This window comes from Sturnira hondurensis, unplaced genomic scaffold (genome assembly GCF_014824575.4).
Source record: "Sturnira hondurensis isolate 20B ecotype Veracruz unplaced genomic scaffold, ASM1482457v3 Scaffold0022017, whole genome shotgun sequence".
Taxonomy (NCBI): domain Eukaryota; kingdom Metazoa; phylum Chordata; class Mammalia; order Chiroptera; family Phyllostomidae; genus Sturnira; species Sturnira hondurensis.
In genome coordinates this window covers 8913735-8931201 of record NW_028094648.1, presented here as the reverse complement: position 1 = coordinate 8931201, position 17467 = coordinate 8913735, and the positions used below count along the sequence as shown (strand labels likewise).

Genomic DNA, 17467 nt, shown 5'->3' with positions numbered 1-17467 from the left:
ATTGAGCGCAGGCCTGCGAACCACACAATCGCGGTTCGATTCCCAGTCAGGGCACATGCCTGGGTTTCGGGCCAGTTCCCAGCAGGGGGCTCATGAGAGGCAACCATACACTGATATTTCTCTCCTTCTCTCCTTCCCTTCCTCTCTGAAGACAAATAAAACCCTGGCTGGTGTAGCTCAGTGAATTGGGCGCGGGCCTTCTGGATCGCGGTTTGATTCCCAGTCAGGGCACATGCCTGGGTTGTAGTCCAGTTCCCTGCAGGCCAACTCCCAGCAGGGGACGCACAAAAGGCAACCATTGATGTTTCTCTCCCTCTCTCCTTCCCCTGTAAAGATAAATAAATAAATAAAATCTTAAAAAAAAACAAAAACAGTGCCTTACAGAAACGTATTCTCTTACAGCTCTGGAGGTCAGAAGTCTGAAACCCGTCTCCCTGGGCTGGAGTCCGGGGGGTTCCTTCTGAATGCTCTGGGGGCAGCATACGTTTCCTTGCCTTCTTCGGCTCCCAAGAACTGGCCGCCTGTGTTCCCTGGCTGGGGGCCCATCTTGCATCTTCAAAGCACATCTCCCCAGTCTCTGCATCCATCATCTCATTGCCTTCTCCTCTGTCCGACCCCCTCCCTCTTATGAGAACACGGTGATTATTACATCAGGCCCTCCCGGATAATCCAGAATAACCTCCCCACTTCAAAATCCTTAACAAACCACATTTGCAAAGTCCAGTTTGCCATATAAGGAGGTATTTACAGGTCCAGGGAGTGGACCTGGACCGTGCCTTGTGACCCTAAACCATCCAATAGGGTAGACGCGAGCCAAGGGTGATTACTGAGCACGTGGAATGTGACTCATCTGAACTGAGACTGCTGCAAGAGTATTGAAATGGAAAGACTTAGTGTGAAGAAAAAGGAAGTACAATATTTCACTAATAATTTTCATATTAATCTCATGTTAAAACGATAAAATACTAGATACGTTACATTAAATAAATTATTTAAATTACATTTATCTGTTTCTTTTTGCCTTTCAAATGTAGCTACCAGAAAATTTTAAGCTACCCATGTGGCAGGGTGGTGTTAAGTTTCAATTGCTTTATGTTTGTCGTGCATTAGGCTTTGAAAGCAACCACGCAGAACTGAGATGTCAAATCAAAAGGGATATTATATTAGGGATGCGAAGCACTAAATTCTCCCCTAGAAAAAAAATAAACAAGAAAAAAACCCCACACGTTTATCTAACGACACGTGTTCTTACAAAGCACCTTCATAAACCGTTACTTCACTGAAACCTTGATCACATCCCCGTGGAAGGAATAGGTGCTCCCTTTTTTCACAGAGGAAAACTGAGCCTGAGGGAAACTAACTTGCTGGAGGGGCACCCAGCTAATAAGTGGTAAACAAGGACCTGAGCCCTCAGTGCCCAGGGCTATCCTGCACTTATTACCTGTTTGGGGTTTAATGATTTAATCAGGTGCACTATTTCCTGAGTTGATTTGTTTTTGTCTCCAATCTTCCTAAATTTCAGAGATCCCAGAATTCTGTCTCTTTCACTGAAAACTCTGTTCCTTTGCCACTCTGAACACACTTCTCTTATTTCTTATTTTCTAACTTTGAATGTGTCCTGAGTAGCGACAAGAAAGAAGATTGTGTCCTGTGTCAAACTCCTCGTCAGCTGCACCCAGACAGGCACCTGGCTCCCAACTGGACTCTGGGCCACTGGTTGGAAGGCCCCTGCACCAACGACATCTTTCTGCTACCCACAAGCCGCATGCATAGGTCAAATGCTCAGCTCTGACCTGTAACCAGAGAAGATACCCCCAGAAAACCTGGGCTCTGGCAATCAGATTTCCTTTGGCTCCATCTCCCCTGGGGTTGAACAGGCAAGTGGGCAGTTTAGCAGAAGTCACTGTAAGAAGAATTAGGAAAGACCCACAAAGACACAAGCAAGCTAAGCTCAGCTAGGATGCAGCGGGCAAGGGAGGAGGGAAAGAAAAAGTGAAAGTGTACAACAAACTGTTCATTTCCTCTGGGACATTCAAATTTCAGACCCTGGGAGGGTGTCTAGTCCAACTACCTCATTTGCACACGAGGACACAGGGATCGAAATGTTCTGATTTCTGTAAAGTCTCATAGCAACTTAGTACCAGATAAAGCCAAGAACGCCCATTTCTGCTGCTGTTCTACTTGGACCAAATCGTTCTCAGGGATCACGGAGAAAAAAATATTCGGTAAAATCACACGACTTTGATTTCCAAACCACACAACAGAAGGGTGGCGTCCCGCTTGCAGGATGAGGCTCTGAAATAGGCTCACAAGGGTGAACCTCAAAGGTAGAGTCAAAATAATCCCTGAAAATCCTCAGGAAGGTGCCACACTGGAGATTCATATAGCTTTTCTCCATAAGTCCCACGAGTCAGTTTTTCCAGAGATAGATTGGGTTCATCAGCTGAGTATCAAATTGATGAATTGGCCTGAGGTTAGAGGACAAAGGCACACCGATCTTTAAACACTGGGTGATGTGGAGGACTGCAGGATGGATTCGTATGAAAGGCGCCTGGGTTTTGAAACTAACGGCAGATCCCTCCTCTTCTGTGCTCTCCCCCCAGGGGACCACACAGAACTACGGGCCATGTGACTCATCACTGCAAAGGCCTCTCTCTTCCCTGCTTTCCTGACTCAGCATGTATTACTTAGTTAGAAACTAGGCTTCACAGGTATAAGAATCTTGATTTGCTCACTGGAATACCCCATGTCCCTAGAACTGTACCTGGCACCTAAATGTTTGCTGAATAAATGGATGAATCTAGTCCGTTTTTTGTCCAGCCTGTGTCATTGAATTTGCGTTAGTTGAAATTATTTAGGTCCCACACATGGCTCTTAACCTCTTGGGGTGTTACGGTGCCCCCGCCAGGAAAATTCACACTGGTCCGTTCATAGAGATGTTCCCTTGCTTATGGGGTTCACAGAGCCCAGAGTGAGATTTCCTGGTGCTTTCGACCTTTATTGCATTGCTGTGACACCGGCAGAATGACCTTCACAGTTTTGGACAGACCAACATCATTGACTTCCACAGCTGCCTAAGGACTTTCCTATAAGACTTGCCCAAGTGCCGGAAACAAAGGTACTCCTCAACTACTCTCTGCCTAAAGGCTCAAAGGAGCCCTGGGCTAAGCACAAACTGGCCATTTAAGGCACCAAAATAGTCTGCAACTCAGCCCTGTATTCTCTGCCCTATTCCTAAGCCAGCCTGTTGGCAGACTGGCCTTTGTCCCCTTGAGCTGCCGACAGAGTTCCAGCACTGATATTGAAAGGCAAGTTGGATCACCTACAGAACCACCCTGGATTCTCTAGACCCATCAAACACTGACCCTGTGCTTGTCACCATCGACTCTGATGATTCGGACACGTGGACATGGACCATAGGAGAATGTTCAAACAGCTGCTGTAGAGTGAGTTGATGGGCGTAACTGCCAGCATTTGGCTGAGAGGGAAGCAGAATCTATGGCACCCTTCAGCTGAGCTCTGTGCTGAGCAAACAGGGCTGCAGAATTCTCGGGGATGAGGCCAACAGACAGCCAGTCCTCCAGGACAATGGCGGCTCTTTTTGAGAAGCAGAGGCAGGGCTGGGGACAGAGACAGGGCAACTGACTTAGCAATCCAAAGGGGAGCATGTCACGTACCCTTTCCACGCCCACATGGAAAGCACACAAGATCTGCCAACTTGCATGGTGATTGCCTGTCTGCAAAAATACCACACATTATGGACTGGACTTATTCCCAAGCAGATTTAGCAAAGTCCCAGGAGCAGAGTAAATCCCTAGAGAAACATCAGGGCAGGGAAAGGATCCTCTCTCTGCATCTGCCCTGGCTGCAATCGCACTCCCCAACATTCATGTCCACCAGAACCTCAGAACGTGACCCGATTTGGAAATAGTCTTTGCCTTCGTAGTTTGTTAGGGTGAGGTCATACTGGATTAGGGTGAGCCCTAAATCCCATGTGACTGGTGTCTTTAGAAGGAGAGAGAACACACAGAACAGCGAGGAAGGATGCGTGACTAAGAAGGCGGAGACTGGAGCGATGCAGCTACAAGCCATGGACTGCCACGGATTTCCAGCAACCACCAGAAGCTTCAAGGGACCTGGTGCTGCTGACATGTTGATTTTGGATTTGTAGCCTACAAAACTGTGGCAAATAGATTTCTGTTATTTTAAGCCACCTAATTTGTAGTAATTTGTCACAGCAGCCATAGGAAACTAATACAGCATCCATCTCTCTTAGCTGGTGCCAAATACACTTCTGCACAGCCATTCATTCACGAACTGCTAGGAAGTACCAAATGCATGCCAGACATTCTCTTAGCAATGAACAAAACCATAGAAAAATCTCTGCCTCCATGGACTTATGTCTTAAGCAAAAGGAGGCAGAAAAATAATCAAACTTACGAAGTGAAATGTGTAGTCTGTCGAACAGCAATAAGTTCAGGAAGGGATCCTACACAGAGAGGCAGAGCACTGACCATGTGTGATAGTTCTGAACCTGAAGAAACTGAACACTCTCAGTAAATTTTGACCCAAACATTTTAGGTCTGTATAAATGTAACTACTCCTAAACAGTTAAGGAGCTGAAATGTCATTCAACCCTTTGAAGGCAGCCACGAGGCTGATGTGGCCCCCAGTGAGAATGAGTTTGACACCCCTGATCTACACTGTCTATCACAGTATCCACTGTGATTACGAGTACTTGAAATGTGACCAGTAAGACTAAAACAGCAAAACTTTAATTTGATTTACTTTTGATTAATCCCAGTCATCTCCTGTGGCTAACAGGAACCAGATTTTAGACTCATGAAAGGCTGGCTTTGGAGAAAGGCCTGGGAGGCTCGCCGAGCCCGAGATGGGACCAGCTCCGAGCCCGAGATGGGACCAGCTCCGTAACTACAGCCAGGTTAGGGAGCCTTCGGAGCAGGCACAACTGGTACCGGTAGTACTTCCAGGACATAATCATTTCCTTAGTCCTGTCGGTGTCCTTGTAGGTCGTCAGGAGTAGCGCCCACATTTGATGCATAAAGAAATCAAAGCCCAGAGAGATTATCTGACTGGCTCAGGGCTTTGCAGCTTTGAAGAAATTGAAACTAAGCTTTAACACCAAAATCCATACTGTATCCTACCAAGGCACGTCACCTATGGTACTTTTCACTCTTGTGATTTCTTCCATTCTCACCCTCTGTGAATACTCTAAAACACAAAACTGTGTGTGCACATGTGTGCATTTGTCTGAGTAGATTGTGAAGAACAGGCGAGTCTGGGGTGGGGGTGGGGGTCCTTGAGAGCTTAGTGTGCGTCTAATATTCTGTAGAGGTCAGTATCCTTTAGCCAACCAGCCCCACTTTCCACTAGGTCAGACAGCGGAATGCCAAGAACAGTGAGGGAGAAAACAGGATACAGGAATGTGTACTTGGTGAGCAGCTTACTAAGGCAACAGCGGCACATTAAAGAAAATCTGCTCGACCTCTGGCCAAGATGGAGGCGTAGGTAGACACATTGTGCCTCCTTGTACAACCAAAAGAAGGAGAACAATTTAAAAACAAAAAACAACCAGAAATGACAGAACATCGAACTGTATGGAAGTCCAACAACCAAGGAGTTAAAGAAGAAACATCCATCCAGACCAGCAGGAGGGGCAGAGATGGGCAGCCAGGCAGAGGACTAGAGGCAAAGCAGCGCTGGAGGACCCAGCAAGGCAGTGGATTGTGGAGCGGCCGGGCAAGGCTGCAGCTGGCCGGATTGTGGAGACAGTGGCTGGTGGACCAGGTGAGGTGGCAGCTGGTAGAGTGGGTGGTCCCACATTCCATGTGGATAAGCCAGGAGGAACACCTGGAGATCGAGACAGACCTCCCAACCCAGGGCCCCAGTGCCAGGAAATAAAACCTCAAACCACTGATTGAAAACACCCGCGGGGATTGAGGAAGCAGCAAGAGAAACTCCCAGCCTCACAGGGGAGTTCATTGGAGAGACCCACAGGGTCCTAGTACGGACACAAGCCAATCTACCTGGGAATCAGCACCAGAAGGACCCAGTTTGCTTGTGGGAAGCAGGGGAAGTGACTGATATCCCGCAGAAAGTGGAGCAACTGCCATTGTTCCCTCTCCGACCTCATCCCCACACAGACATCAGAAGGCAGCGAGGTGGGTTGCCCCACCCTAGTGAATACCTAAGGCTCCACCCCTCACTACGTAACAGGTACTTCCGACGAGATAAAAAAAAATGGCCCAAAGGAAAGAAGAGATTAAAGCTCCAGAAATAATACAACTGAGCAACGAGGAGATAGCCAACCTATCAGACACACAGTTCAAAACACTGGTAATCAGGATGCTCACAGAATTGGTTGAATTTGGTAGCAAATTAGATGAAAAAATGAAGGCAATGCTAAGTGAAATAAAGGAAACTGTACAGGGAACCAACAATGAGCCAGAAAGAAAGAAAGAATCATCCAACCAGAAAAGAATGAAGAAACAAGAATTCAAAAAAAAAATAAGGAGAGGCTTAGGAACCTCCAGGACATCTTTAAATGTTCCAATCCGAATCATAGGGGCACCAAAAGGGGAAGATGAAGAGCAACAAATTGAAAACTTATTTGAACAAATAATGAAGAAAAAATTCCCCAGTCTGGCAAAGGAAATAGACTTCTAGGACGTTCAGGAAGCTCAGAGAGTCCCAAACAAGTTGGACCCAAGGAGGAACACACCAAGGCACATCATAATTACACTATCCAAGATTAACGATAAGGAAAGAATCTTAAACGCAGCAAGAGAAAAGGAGATGGTTACTTACAAAGGAGTTTCTAACAAAGACTATCAGTTGATTTCTCAAAAGAGACCTTACAGACAAGAAGAGGCTGGAAAGAAGTATTCAAAGTCGTGAAAGGCAAGGACCTACATCCAAGATTATTCTATCCAGCAAAGCTATCATTTACAATGGAAAGGCAGATAAAGTGCTTCCCAGATAAGGTCAAGTTAAAGGAGTGCATCATCACCAAGCCCTTATTATAGGAAATGTTAAAGGGACTTACCTATGAAAAAGAAGATAAAAAATATGAACAGTGAAAGGACAGCAAATTCAGTTACTAACAACCACACCCAAAACAAAAGCAAACCAAGAGGACAGCTAGATCAGGAGCAGAACCATAGAAATGAAGAACACATGGAGGGTTAGCAACAGGGGAATAAGAGGAGATAGGGGGAGAAGGTACAGAGAATAAGTAGTGTAGATGGTAGGTAGAAAATAGGGGGAGGTTAAGAACAGTATAGGAAATGTAGAAGCCAAAGAACTTATATGTTTAACATAGACATAAACTAAAGGAAGGGAATGTGGGTGGGAGGGGGTATGCAAGGCGGAGGGGAATAAAGAAGGGAAAATGGGACAACTGTAATAGCATAATCAATAAAATATATTTTTTAAAAAAGAAAACTTTCTTCCTTGGACACCTTCAGCAAAAATTTCCTATCACAGCTTTCCTGGTCGTCGGAGAGCTCCCATTCCCCCCAGCAGCAGGGATGCTCAGAAAGCCTGAGGCCACGTCTTCCCGTGGAGGGAGGCTGGAGGAGGCAAGGGAAAGAGGGAAATGGTCAACAGAATACCTCACCAACAGGATGGAGCTCTGAAAGACAGGTTTCAGAGAGTGGCGAGGCCAATTCTCTGGAGATACAGGGCTGCTGGGCTCCTCCTACAACCTCCCGTTTGCCCCCAACAACAGAGAAGGGCAACTAAGGGCCATCAAGTTGGGATGCGCTTACATCCCCAGGAGGCCATGCTGGGAAACAGGGCCTCCCCAAACAACAGTGCAGCTGCTGTGTGCGGAGGCCCCATCCTTGTGTGCCATTGCTATGAAGATTTCTGCAGCAGTAAGAGGGTTTCTGGTGTGATTAATTTGGTATCTTTAAAAAAGCTTCACTATGCCTGGAAATGTACTTGGTGAGATTAATAAAGTAATCCCTGTCTCTTGAACCTCCTGGAAGGTTAACTGAGTCTTTCATCATCAGACTGCAATCCTATCCTGCAAGGAACCTTCTGGGAAGAGGCCCCTTCCCCTAAATAAAGCTTTCCAGCATCTCGAGGTTTTGAGGTTTATGTGATTCCACACCCAAATCACTCTAAAAATAGTTCATCCTAGTGCAATTCTCCATGATCTGGAAAGGATTCTGGGGAAACCCCGGCTGCTCTGCCCAGCCCTCGCACTTGTCTAGGCAGACGTCTAGTCTCACTCCTCTACCCCCGCAGCAACCTGGCTTCCGAGGCTGATTGTTAGTGTCATTTCACACGACAAAATTATTGGCGCCCAATAACAACAAGCTACTAAATACTATCGTGACTGAGTCAAAAACTGATTTTGAAACTTTTTAAAAATTCATTGTTTCTTCTCATTCTCTCTGGGTTATGTCAAAAATGAATGTTTCCCATCACCTTTCATTTCAACACCTTCAGCTAAAATGTCTCTGTCCGGATGACGATAACCGGTGAGTCCTGATTTCGCTCCCTGTCCGGTAGCAGTTGGGCATTCCTTTACAAAGTTTGGCTTCCATCAGTACATTACAAAAAAAAAAAAAAACTCGTGCAAGAGTTGTTTGCGGTAGTGTATTGTTCTCAGAAGTTCCCCGTGGAAGGAAAGCATCCCTTTAATGAATTTCAGGGACAGATTCCCTGGGAATGCCCAGCTCTGCAGCTTCCCTGATGAGCTTCCAACTGTGAGCTCCCAGGATTGGAGCTCGGGAATTACCAGCAGCACAAGAAGCGTTTGCACTGCCATCCACCGGCCCCAGAAGGAGGCACCAGAAGTTGGAGTTGCCCGCCTCGGAAGCAGGGGGATGAGTCCCAGCGGGATCCCGCACACCACCTTCCTCCCACCGGTGCAGTCCTCAGTCCCTACAGCACAGAGCGGTCACCAGTCCCTCCCTGGCTTTGTGCAGCTGGGACCGTCCTGACACCAAAGAAAGCACTTGCAAATTAGAACCAGGTCCTGGGGCTTCGGGGCAGTGGGGACCATCCGTGGTGTTACTCCCTACCTTTCCTCTCCCGAAGGAGACCTCACTTCCCAGGACAAGGAGCTTTCCCAGGACAAGGAGCCCGCCAAACCCGGAGTAGCTCAAATCTGCGCCCTCCGGCAGCCGGCGCCCGGGTGTCCGGGCAGGTATGCGCTGGAGACAAAGTTTGTGCACAGAGGACACAGGAATTCCCAGCACCCTGAAAATGGAACTGATCCTGAGATGCCAACACTCAGAATGAATGATCCAGTGATCTCCGGGTACCTGCTGGTCGTAGGGAAACCTAGGGCCAGTCCTGGCTCTGCAAGGGACCAGACTGAGGCGCGCGCAATGGTTGAAGGAGGCTTACGTCTGGGGCAAGCGAGGCTGCTGCACAGTCCTTCCAGGAGTAGGCAACTGGGGCGCAGAGAGGAAGCCGGGGACCCCCGAGGGGCTGCTTCCCTAGCTCTGGTTCCTTTTGCATTTTCCCCGGGCGCCCCAGCGCGCGGAGAGACCAGTTGATGTGTGGAGGGTGGAGGAGGGACTCTGCAGGAGACCTGCCATCACTCCTGCTAAGGGGAGAGGGTCTCCGGACCAACAGGACTTGAACGCTTACGAAAACCCAGCCCCTGAACCTTGGGAGTGTCTGGGACGCTAGGCTACTGGGGAGGAAGGCGTGAGCGCTGGGACTGGTTGCAGGGCGCTTCGCACGGGGCTGGGAAAGAAGGAGGCAACTGAAGGGAGGAGGGAGCACAGGCAAGAGGGGTTAACCCTGAATTCATCAGCCTGAAAGGTCATCCGACCAGTTTGCCCGCAGAGCAGGCTCCATGGGTCTTACCCGCTTCCGGGCCCCGGCTCCGCGGTAGCGCTCATCTGGAGCGAGGGCAGGGGACTGTTTCATGGAGAACGTATCTCGCTTTTTCCTCTGTCCACTCTTGTCTCGGTCGCTTTTCTCTCCCCTGCGTGCCCCTGGGAGAGAACTCCGCGTGCCCTGCTCCTCACTCAGGAAGAGACTGGCTGAACTTCAAGGGACCGGGCCCCTACATTTTGTCTGATCAACAGATCCCACCCGCGGACCACTCCCTCTTCATTCCCGGCTCCGGGTCCCACCCATAAGAACCCTTAATGACAGGTTCTCTGCAACCCCACCTCTCTGCATTCAAAAAAGTTACTCTTCTGGGGCAAACTCCAAGCCAAGTCAGATGCTGCCTCCCCCATTACCCCCCCCCCAAACTTACACCTCCCGAGGGCAGCACGAAAAAGATGAGCCCTGAAAGTTTGGGTGAAGGAGAACGAGTAGTTGGGAGCACAGGGGTTGTTTCTGGGCTCTCCAAAACCTCTTTACCATACCCTAGAGCCTTTCCTTTCAGCTAGGGCGCAGCCAAATAAAAATCAAAATAACCGCACACACTGGCAATTAAAGGCCACATTTAACGTGTCTAGGAGGGCGAGCATTATTTGCGTTAAGCAAATGGAAACTTGCCTTCTGTTACCCGTTTAGTGAATAAACTGCTTTTGCAAGACTGCCTGAGACTTCGCTGAGGCTCCGGGAGAGGGAAGACCCCAGCCTGCTCCCAGAAACCTGGTCCTCACGGAGAGCCCCCACAGGCTGGACCTCAGGGAACCAGCGCTCCGGTGTTCACCAGCAGCCGCCCCCCTCAGGCAGCGAGGAGGTACTGCAGGTAGTTACAGCAGGTAAGGTCTAGATTTTCACTTGGAGCACCAGACCGTGGTCAAGTGTCCGGCAGAAAAAGGAAAAAAACAAACAAAAAACTTCTTGCATCTTTCTTAGTAATGGTTTTTTTGCACCCAACTTTAGTCAAGATCTGATGGAAATTTCAAAAATGACTCAGGAGGTTATAAAGCCATCTCCATTATCCTGCAGAAGGCCACCACGGTCAACAAAATATGTACCAAACACCTGTTCCTTAAATAATATAGAGGGGGTGGGGAGGGAATTTGCTAAATTTTGTTTCTGAAATGATGAGAAAGTAGAGAAGACAGAACAATAGTTGAAACCGATTCTGTCCATGTTCTAAACATCAGATTTGAAATACAAAATCTGACATCTATCATAATTCACAAAAATTAAGCTTAGTCACCGGCTCTGTATTAAACACGACACGTGCATTCTCTTAGTCCTACCACCACTTTACGAGGTAGATGTTATTATTGTTTTAGAGATGAAGAAGATTTAGAGTCTCGAAGTAACCAACCTAAGGGTTCACAGCCAGCAAGCGCTGAGCTGGGATTCTCCAGAGGCCACATCATTTCGGGGTGCGTTCTCAGTCAGATAGTCCCGAATCACAGGTCATTGCCACAGGGGCGCCAGCCTGAAATTATCGGGACAGGAGGCGATGTATCTGACAGCGCTGCCTTGACCAGATCATTAGTCTCTCTGGGCCACAATTAGCTATTGATAAAAGGAGGGTTGGATTCAATCCTCAAGGTTTCTGCAGGCCAAGTGTTTCTGTTTCACCTCGGTCCTCTTCCACATTCTGCCCTCTAGTGGCGGTGCTACAGGAACTGTGAAATTGAAGCGGCTAAACAGCGAGTTTCCAACAGAGGCGATGTCTCCCTTCTCTGTCCCACTACTGCCCTGTGTTCTTCCCAGGACTGAAGCTGAATGAATGCACTGATGATGTAAAAAACATTCCTTAAACTTCCTTCAGCAAGAAAACCCAACCAGTTCTAGTTCCCAGTGGCACCAGAGTTGACACTTGAGATATTATTCTTTTCATGAGGATAAACAGCTACTTTTATATTCTTTGTAACATTTATAACATAAGGAATCATAAAAATGTTAGAAGCCTCACAGTAATCTCCAATGACCTATTTGAATTATTCCTTAAGATTTTTGATGCATTTGCCTTTCCACTTAAAGTGAAGACCATCACTTAGTTTTTTGAAATACTTCAATTTTACAAAAAGAAACATTTTTCCCTCTGAAATTATCATCTAGCATTTCAAGTATCAACCCAACTAATAAAATGATTTTAAAAAGATTTATGGAAAAATTGAAAGGTAGTGAATATACCTTGGGAAAGGGTGATTTCACAGATCAAACTTTGGTTACATATATTACAGACCAACTCAGTGCTTAGTATTATAAACAAAGGTAATATGAAAACAAGAAAGAAAGATCTTAGGGAGGCAGCCAGAATCCTAGGATGATAATAGGCAGGCAGTGAGTAGACTTCCCCATGGCTTATGTATTCAGCTATTTGTTCAGATAATACTGAGGATTTGCTAGCCACCAGATGAATAAAATAGAGTCCCCCCCCCCCCCCCCCCCGAACATGCAGTCTACTGGAATACATACATTAAGCAAACACAGAAATGCATAAACTATGGAAAACACGTGCAAATAATGTAGGACTGGCTTCAAAGAGTTGGAATGTGACTTTTTTTTAGCTGAAAATGCAAAGCCTTAAAAAAAAAAAAAGAACAAAGCACCCCGGCTGGTGTGGCTCAGTGGATTCAGTGCCACTGTGAATTGAAAGGTTACTGGTTTGATTCCCAGTCAAGGTCCTGTGCCTGGGTTGCAGGCCAGGTCCCTGGTTGGGAGTGAGAGAGGCGACCAATGGATGTTTCTCTCAGACAATGATGTTTCTCTCCCTCTCTTTCTCCCTCCCTTCCCCATCTCTAAAAATAACCAATAAAACCTTAAAAAAAAAAAAACCAAAGCAAGAAACAAGTAAATTGGACATTTACCTGACACAGGGAGGAGTGTAATTAAAAGGTGAAGACAATGTAATATCTTAAGTAATATTCCAGCACACTAAAACATGATCGAAGTAGCCCATGTAGACATTCTGTTTGCTATATATAATATTTCTGGGACATCAATCCCCTACTCTAACATGCAGGCGTGGTCATGGGGAAGAAGGTAATAAGAACCAGCTCATAAACAGTTCCAAAGGAGTTGTACTTTTAGCACCCTCACACCCCTGGTGCTTATTTAATGTTTCCCGCAGTACCGGGGCACATCCTGCATTTTGACTGCCCAAAGACACCCCCGCCCCGCCTGCTTTGGCCCGCATCCTGCCTGGTCTTCCTGGGACCAGCTCCCGCTCAGTGACAATGACCCCGTGAGCAATAGAGGTGCCTCGGTGCACATTTTTCTTTTCCGAGTATGAATAAATTTTCAAGAGGAGTCTTGAAGTTATGAGATTAAGTCACATTATATTATTATAACTAAGAGTTTCTCAGCCCTATGTTCCAGGGACTTCACAAATTGACACATATATTCTGTTTTTAATTGCTGAAACATAGTTTCTTCTGTTCTGAAGTGAGACTAATAATAAACCTACTTCCTAGACTATCACAGGGATTAATTAAATATGTAAAGTGCTTTGAAATAATTGCAGGCGCATAATAGCTACTACTTACCGGGCACTTCCCATTGTTTCTCCTTGTTAGAGGAGACTGAGGCTTACAGCGGTCAAAATAGTGCCCAAGATCTCACAACTAGAAAATGGCAGAACTGATGGGGAACTCGGGGGTTAGAAAAGTTTAGTTTAAGGTGATAGTTAGTAAACTGAGTAGTTAATGCATATAAAGAGCTATTGTTTCAGGAGCGGAAGGTATGGCCCACCCTGATTCCAGGAGACAACGAGTGATTGACCTTTGAGCCCCAGAAGAGACCGAGAGTAATCAACGTTGTATCCGAGCCATTGTGTTCCAGGGAGAGCAGACCACCGCCCAGGACACAGATAAAGAAAACCACCAGTCAGCAGAGGAAAGAATGCTAGGGAAATTACCAGACTGCAGCTTTTATCTGATTAACTTCTTTCCTGAATTCCAAATCCCTTACCTACACTTCTTCCTCATTAAAAAGGCTGACTTGAAAGGAAACGTAAGCCAGTCTGTTAGGATACATACCCACCATCTTCTCAGATCGCCAGCCACCTGCATGAAGCACCAGTAAAGATCCAATCCCCATACCTGCTTCTGGGTTTTGGTGGTGACAGGCAGCACCAATACCGACTTTTCCGGTTTCAGAACCACAACTGGAGCCCAGGCAATCTGCAACTAACTAGACTGACCTCTTAACCTCTACCTTCTGCAGCAATTATTAGGACTAATGAAAAATACCCAAGGAGTTTATAGCCTACAATTACTCTGAACTCATTCATTCATTCATCCATCATATATTTATTTACTGAGCACTGTTGTGGGTTGAACAGAGTCCCTCCCCCAAAACTAATGTCCATCAGGAACTTAAGACTATACACTTCCTTATTTGGAAATAGGGTCTTTGCAGATGTAATTAACTAAAATGAGATTATACTGGAACAGAATGAGCCCTAAGCACAAAGAGCGTCTCTATAAGAGACTGAAAATGGAGGTGAGATTGGAGTGATGCGCCTACAAGCCAAGAGACTCAAGGATTAATGCCCCAAACCAGAAGCTAGCAGAAAGGCAGGGAACAGTTTCTCCCTGAGTCTCCAGACAGAACTGACCCTGCTGACATTTTGATTTCGGACTGCTGGTCTGTGAACTGAGAGAAGACACATCTGCTGGTTCACACCACACCATGGCTTTTGTTACGGCAGCCCTGGAAAACAATCCCCAGCATCTACTACGTGGCCAGGTGCCCTTCCCCACTGGAGGTAAAGAAAACCCTGCCCTCCTGGAGCTTAGTTCTAGAGAAAAGATTCACACACAATACACAATACAAGGACAGGTGCCATCTAGTGCTGTGAGGAGAAAGTATTAGAGGAAGACAGACAATGGCCACATGACGGTGGTAAGAGTAGTTGAGGAATATCTAAGACATTTTAACTAAATGAATCGGAACTGTGGAATTTCCTGCTGTAGGTGGGTAATTCTTCATCGCACTTTTTCAATACATGCCCCCACGTTAATTGGAAAAAAACTAAGCAAGATTCTGAAATACATGAAAATGGTTTCCCAGATGGACATCTGGTCTCTGTCCCTTAAAAGAGTTTCAAGAGCAGTTTCAAGAGCAGCCAGCCTCAGGGTCCCTAGCTCCCCCCACCCCGGTCACAGTCGCATCTCTCCTCGGAGGTAGTAATCAGTATTCTGCTTCTTCCTCCCTCCATGGAGCTCACCAACCTCACAGGTGGCCCTGAGGCCCCAGGCTGAGGGAGGCCGAAACACTGCCACTCAATGAAAAGGGCAACTTCCACAGACCAGACAAGACACACAGCGACCTTACGTCAGCTCCAGCCTCAGACCTTAGACATCTGTCTCAGGATGGGCAAACTGCTGGAGTCCCCTGAGTCCCCTGAAATTAATGTCACGAGCCAAAAAGCCCTCACAGGTCTTCTTTAAACATTACCACAGATACTTACCTGTGTTTAAAATTTTTAGCATTCATAACCATACAATTCAAGCACCAGACTTCTTAGTGAAAACACGTTTTTAATGCTTTTGTTCAATAAAGTTTCTTCGGCAATTTCAGCAAAGATACCAGTTCATTTGAAATGATGAATTTAATTTTGACTTAAAAAATGATGGCCATCACAGTCACAACTTTATCTTTTCCCAGTGGCTGTTTGAAAACTTTGTCCACACCTCCTCCAACTGGGTCGGACAGATGCAGAAAGGACAGGTATTGCTTTATTTCCCTTGGGAAATGGGTGTACTTACAACAAATAGAACTTCATTTTGACCTTAAAAAACCCCTGTTTCGTTCATCCCCCTTCTGCTCACTGTCCAGCGGTTTCTGCAGCACCCTCATGCTGCTCGCTTGGGGCAATGGGGTCCCGTGGGAACTGAAGGCACGGACCTTTGAACCTGAGGACTACCAGCACCTCCAGCCCGGACTGCTTCCCAACTGTCGCCCCCGCTGCTTTGATGCTTGCTCCCTTAGTCTTTTCTCCACACAGCAGCCAGCCATATGAAAAAAAAGATTAGTAACTACTCTCCATTTAAATGCTGCCCACTGCGACTAGAATAAAATCCCAGTTCCTTACCCTGGTCTAGTAAGCACATAGGAACTGGCCCTAGATCCTCTCTCCCTCTCATTCTCTTAAGCTCCAGCCACACCAGCCCTTCTGGTGCCCAGCAACTTAGGGACCTTGTACTTGTAGTTTTCGTTCCCTCATAGACTTTCCCCTCAGATCTTGAAGTGAAGGCCATTCAGGTCACAGCTGACATGAACCAATCGCTGAGGGACTCCCCCAATTTAAATATTTAGGCTATACTCCCCCAATTTAAATATTTAGGCTAATACCTAGCCTAAACCTACAGGCTCCTGAATATTTTAGATAATAGTAAATATGCTAGATTCCAAATTTGGTATGAAAAACTTTAATGAAAACATTAATCATACAAAAATTAAATAACAAAACCATTTAAAATGACTTACAATTCAAACAGATTTGGCTTACTGATATTTCTCTATCAGATCGATTTCATAAGAACTAATTATTTCCAGATAAAATCTAGTTACAGTAAGAAAAATGAGAATAAAGTACATAAAGCTCATAAGCCCTGTGCTCAGCACATAGTGCTCATAAATATTAGTTTTTCTTTTATTATTACTTTGAAAAGACACAGACAAGTTTTACAAAACATGCCAACTCCAGTTGAAAGCTTCCTACACTAGAAATAGTCACATGTGAGGAATATAGCCTGGCATATTTTGAAAACAATTCTGTTTTCCTCTGAGGAACATACTACATAAAAATTTATTTCAATAACTAATAAAAATTCCTCACTAATAAACCAATTTCTGGAATCTAATTATATAACTTCATGTTATAATTTAAGAGGTCTTTTAGAGAATCATTGTTTTAAAGTACAAATTACATGATGAAGAAAAGTACCTTTAAGTAAGTACCTAAAACATTATGAAACATTTCTCTTTCTGCACATATGGCTCAGTTTCATCTTAATTTGGGAAAAAAATATCTTGGTTTCATATAGTAAATGAAATGACTATGTTAATACAAGGAAGCACAACGAACGACATGTTACCCTGCTACTAACTGTGCCTTATGAAACAGTTTACAAGTTCAGTCGTGCTTTCCATGTCCCACAGGGTTACACTGCCACTTCCCATACATTAATTAAGATAAAGCTTAACATTCTATCCTTCTAACAATAAATGGAAGAGAACAGAGACATGAATGCAAATGTGTACCATGTTGCACAATATACACTTCCTAGTATTCCAAATTTAATAACATAACATATTTAAATCCAATCTGAGGTATATTAACAGATAAAAAACTTTAATTCACCCCTGGGCTATGTACCAGGCGAACACACACACCACAACGGCACACGCGGGAAGGAGACGATATTTATACTTTTGCCACAGCGTCAGCTCAACCACCACTTCATCTCTTTTCCTGTTCTTCTTCCGACGGCCCTTCAGTCTGTTCTCAAAAGCCTCCAGTTCAGCCTAAAACAAAACAGTATTATTTTTATTAAAACCAATCCACACATTAATTGAAAACTTCCCACTTAGATGAAAA

At 45.7% G+C, this 17467-nt stretch overlaps 2 protein-coding genes across 6 annotated transcripts in view; both read right to left on the bottom strand.

Annotated features, from left to right (window-relative positions):
- CORIN (corin, serine peptidase) overlaps window positions 1-10006 on the bottom strand; it is a 193788-nt gene extending 183782 nt beyond the window's left edge. For both annotated transcript variants that reach the window (XM_037034235.1, XM_037034236.1), the window contains exon 1: window positions 9853-10006. In XM_037034235.1, coding sequence (XP_036890130.1) covers window positions 9853-9915 — 63 coding nt within the window. In that variant the 5' untranslated portion in view covers window positions 9916-10006. The remainder of the gene's footprint in view (window positions 1-9852) is intronic.
- A 6511-nt stretch (window positions 10007-16517) lies between these two features.
- Window positions 16518-17467, bottom strand: part of NFXL1 (nuclear transcription factor, X-box binding like 1) — a 48075-nt gene continuing 47125 nt past the window's right edge. For all 4 annotated transcript variants that reach the window (XM_037034081.1, XM_037034083.1, XM_037034084.1 and 1 more), the window contains one exon: window positions 16518-17394. In XM_037034081.1, coding sequence (XP_036889976.1) covers window positions 17227-17394 — 168 coding nt within the window. In that variant the 3' untranslated portion in view covers window positions 16518-17226. The remainder of the gene's footprint in view (window positions 17395-17467) is intronic.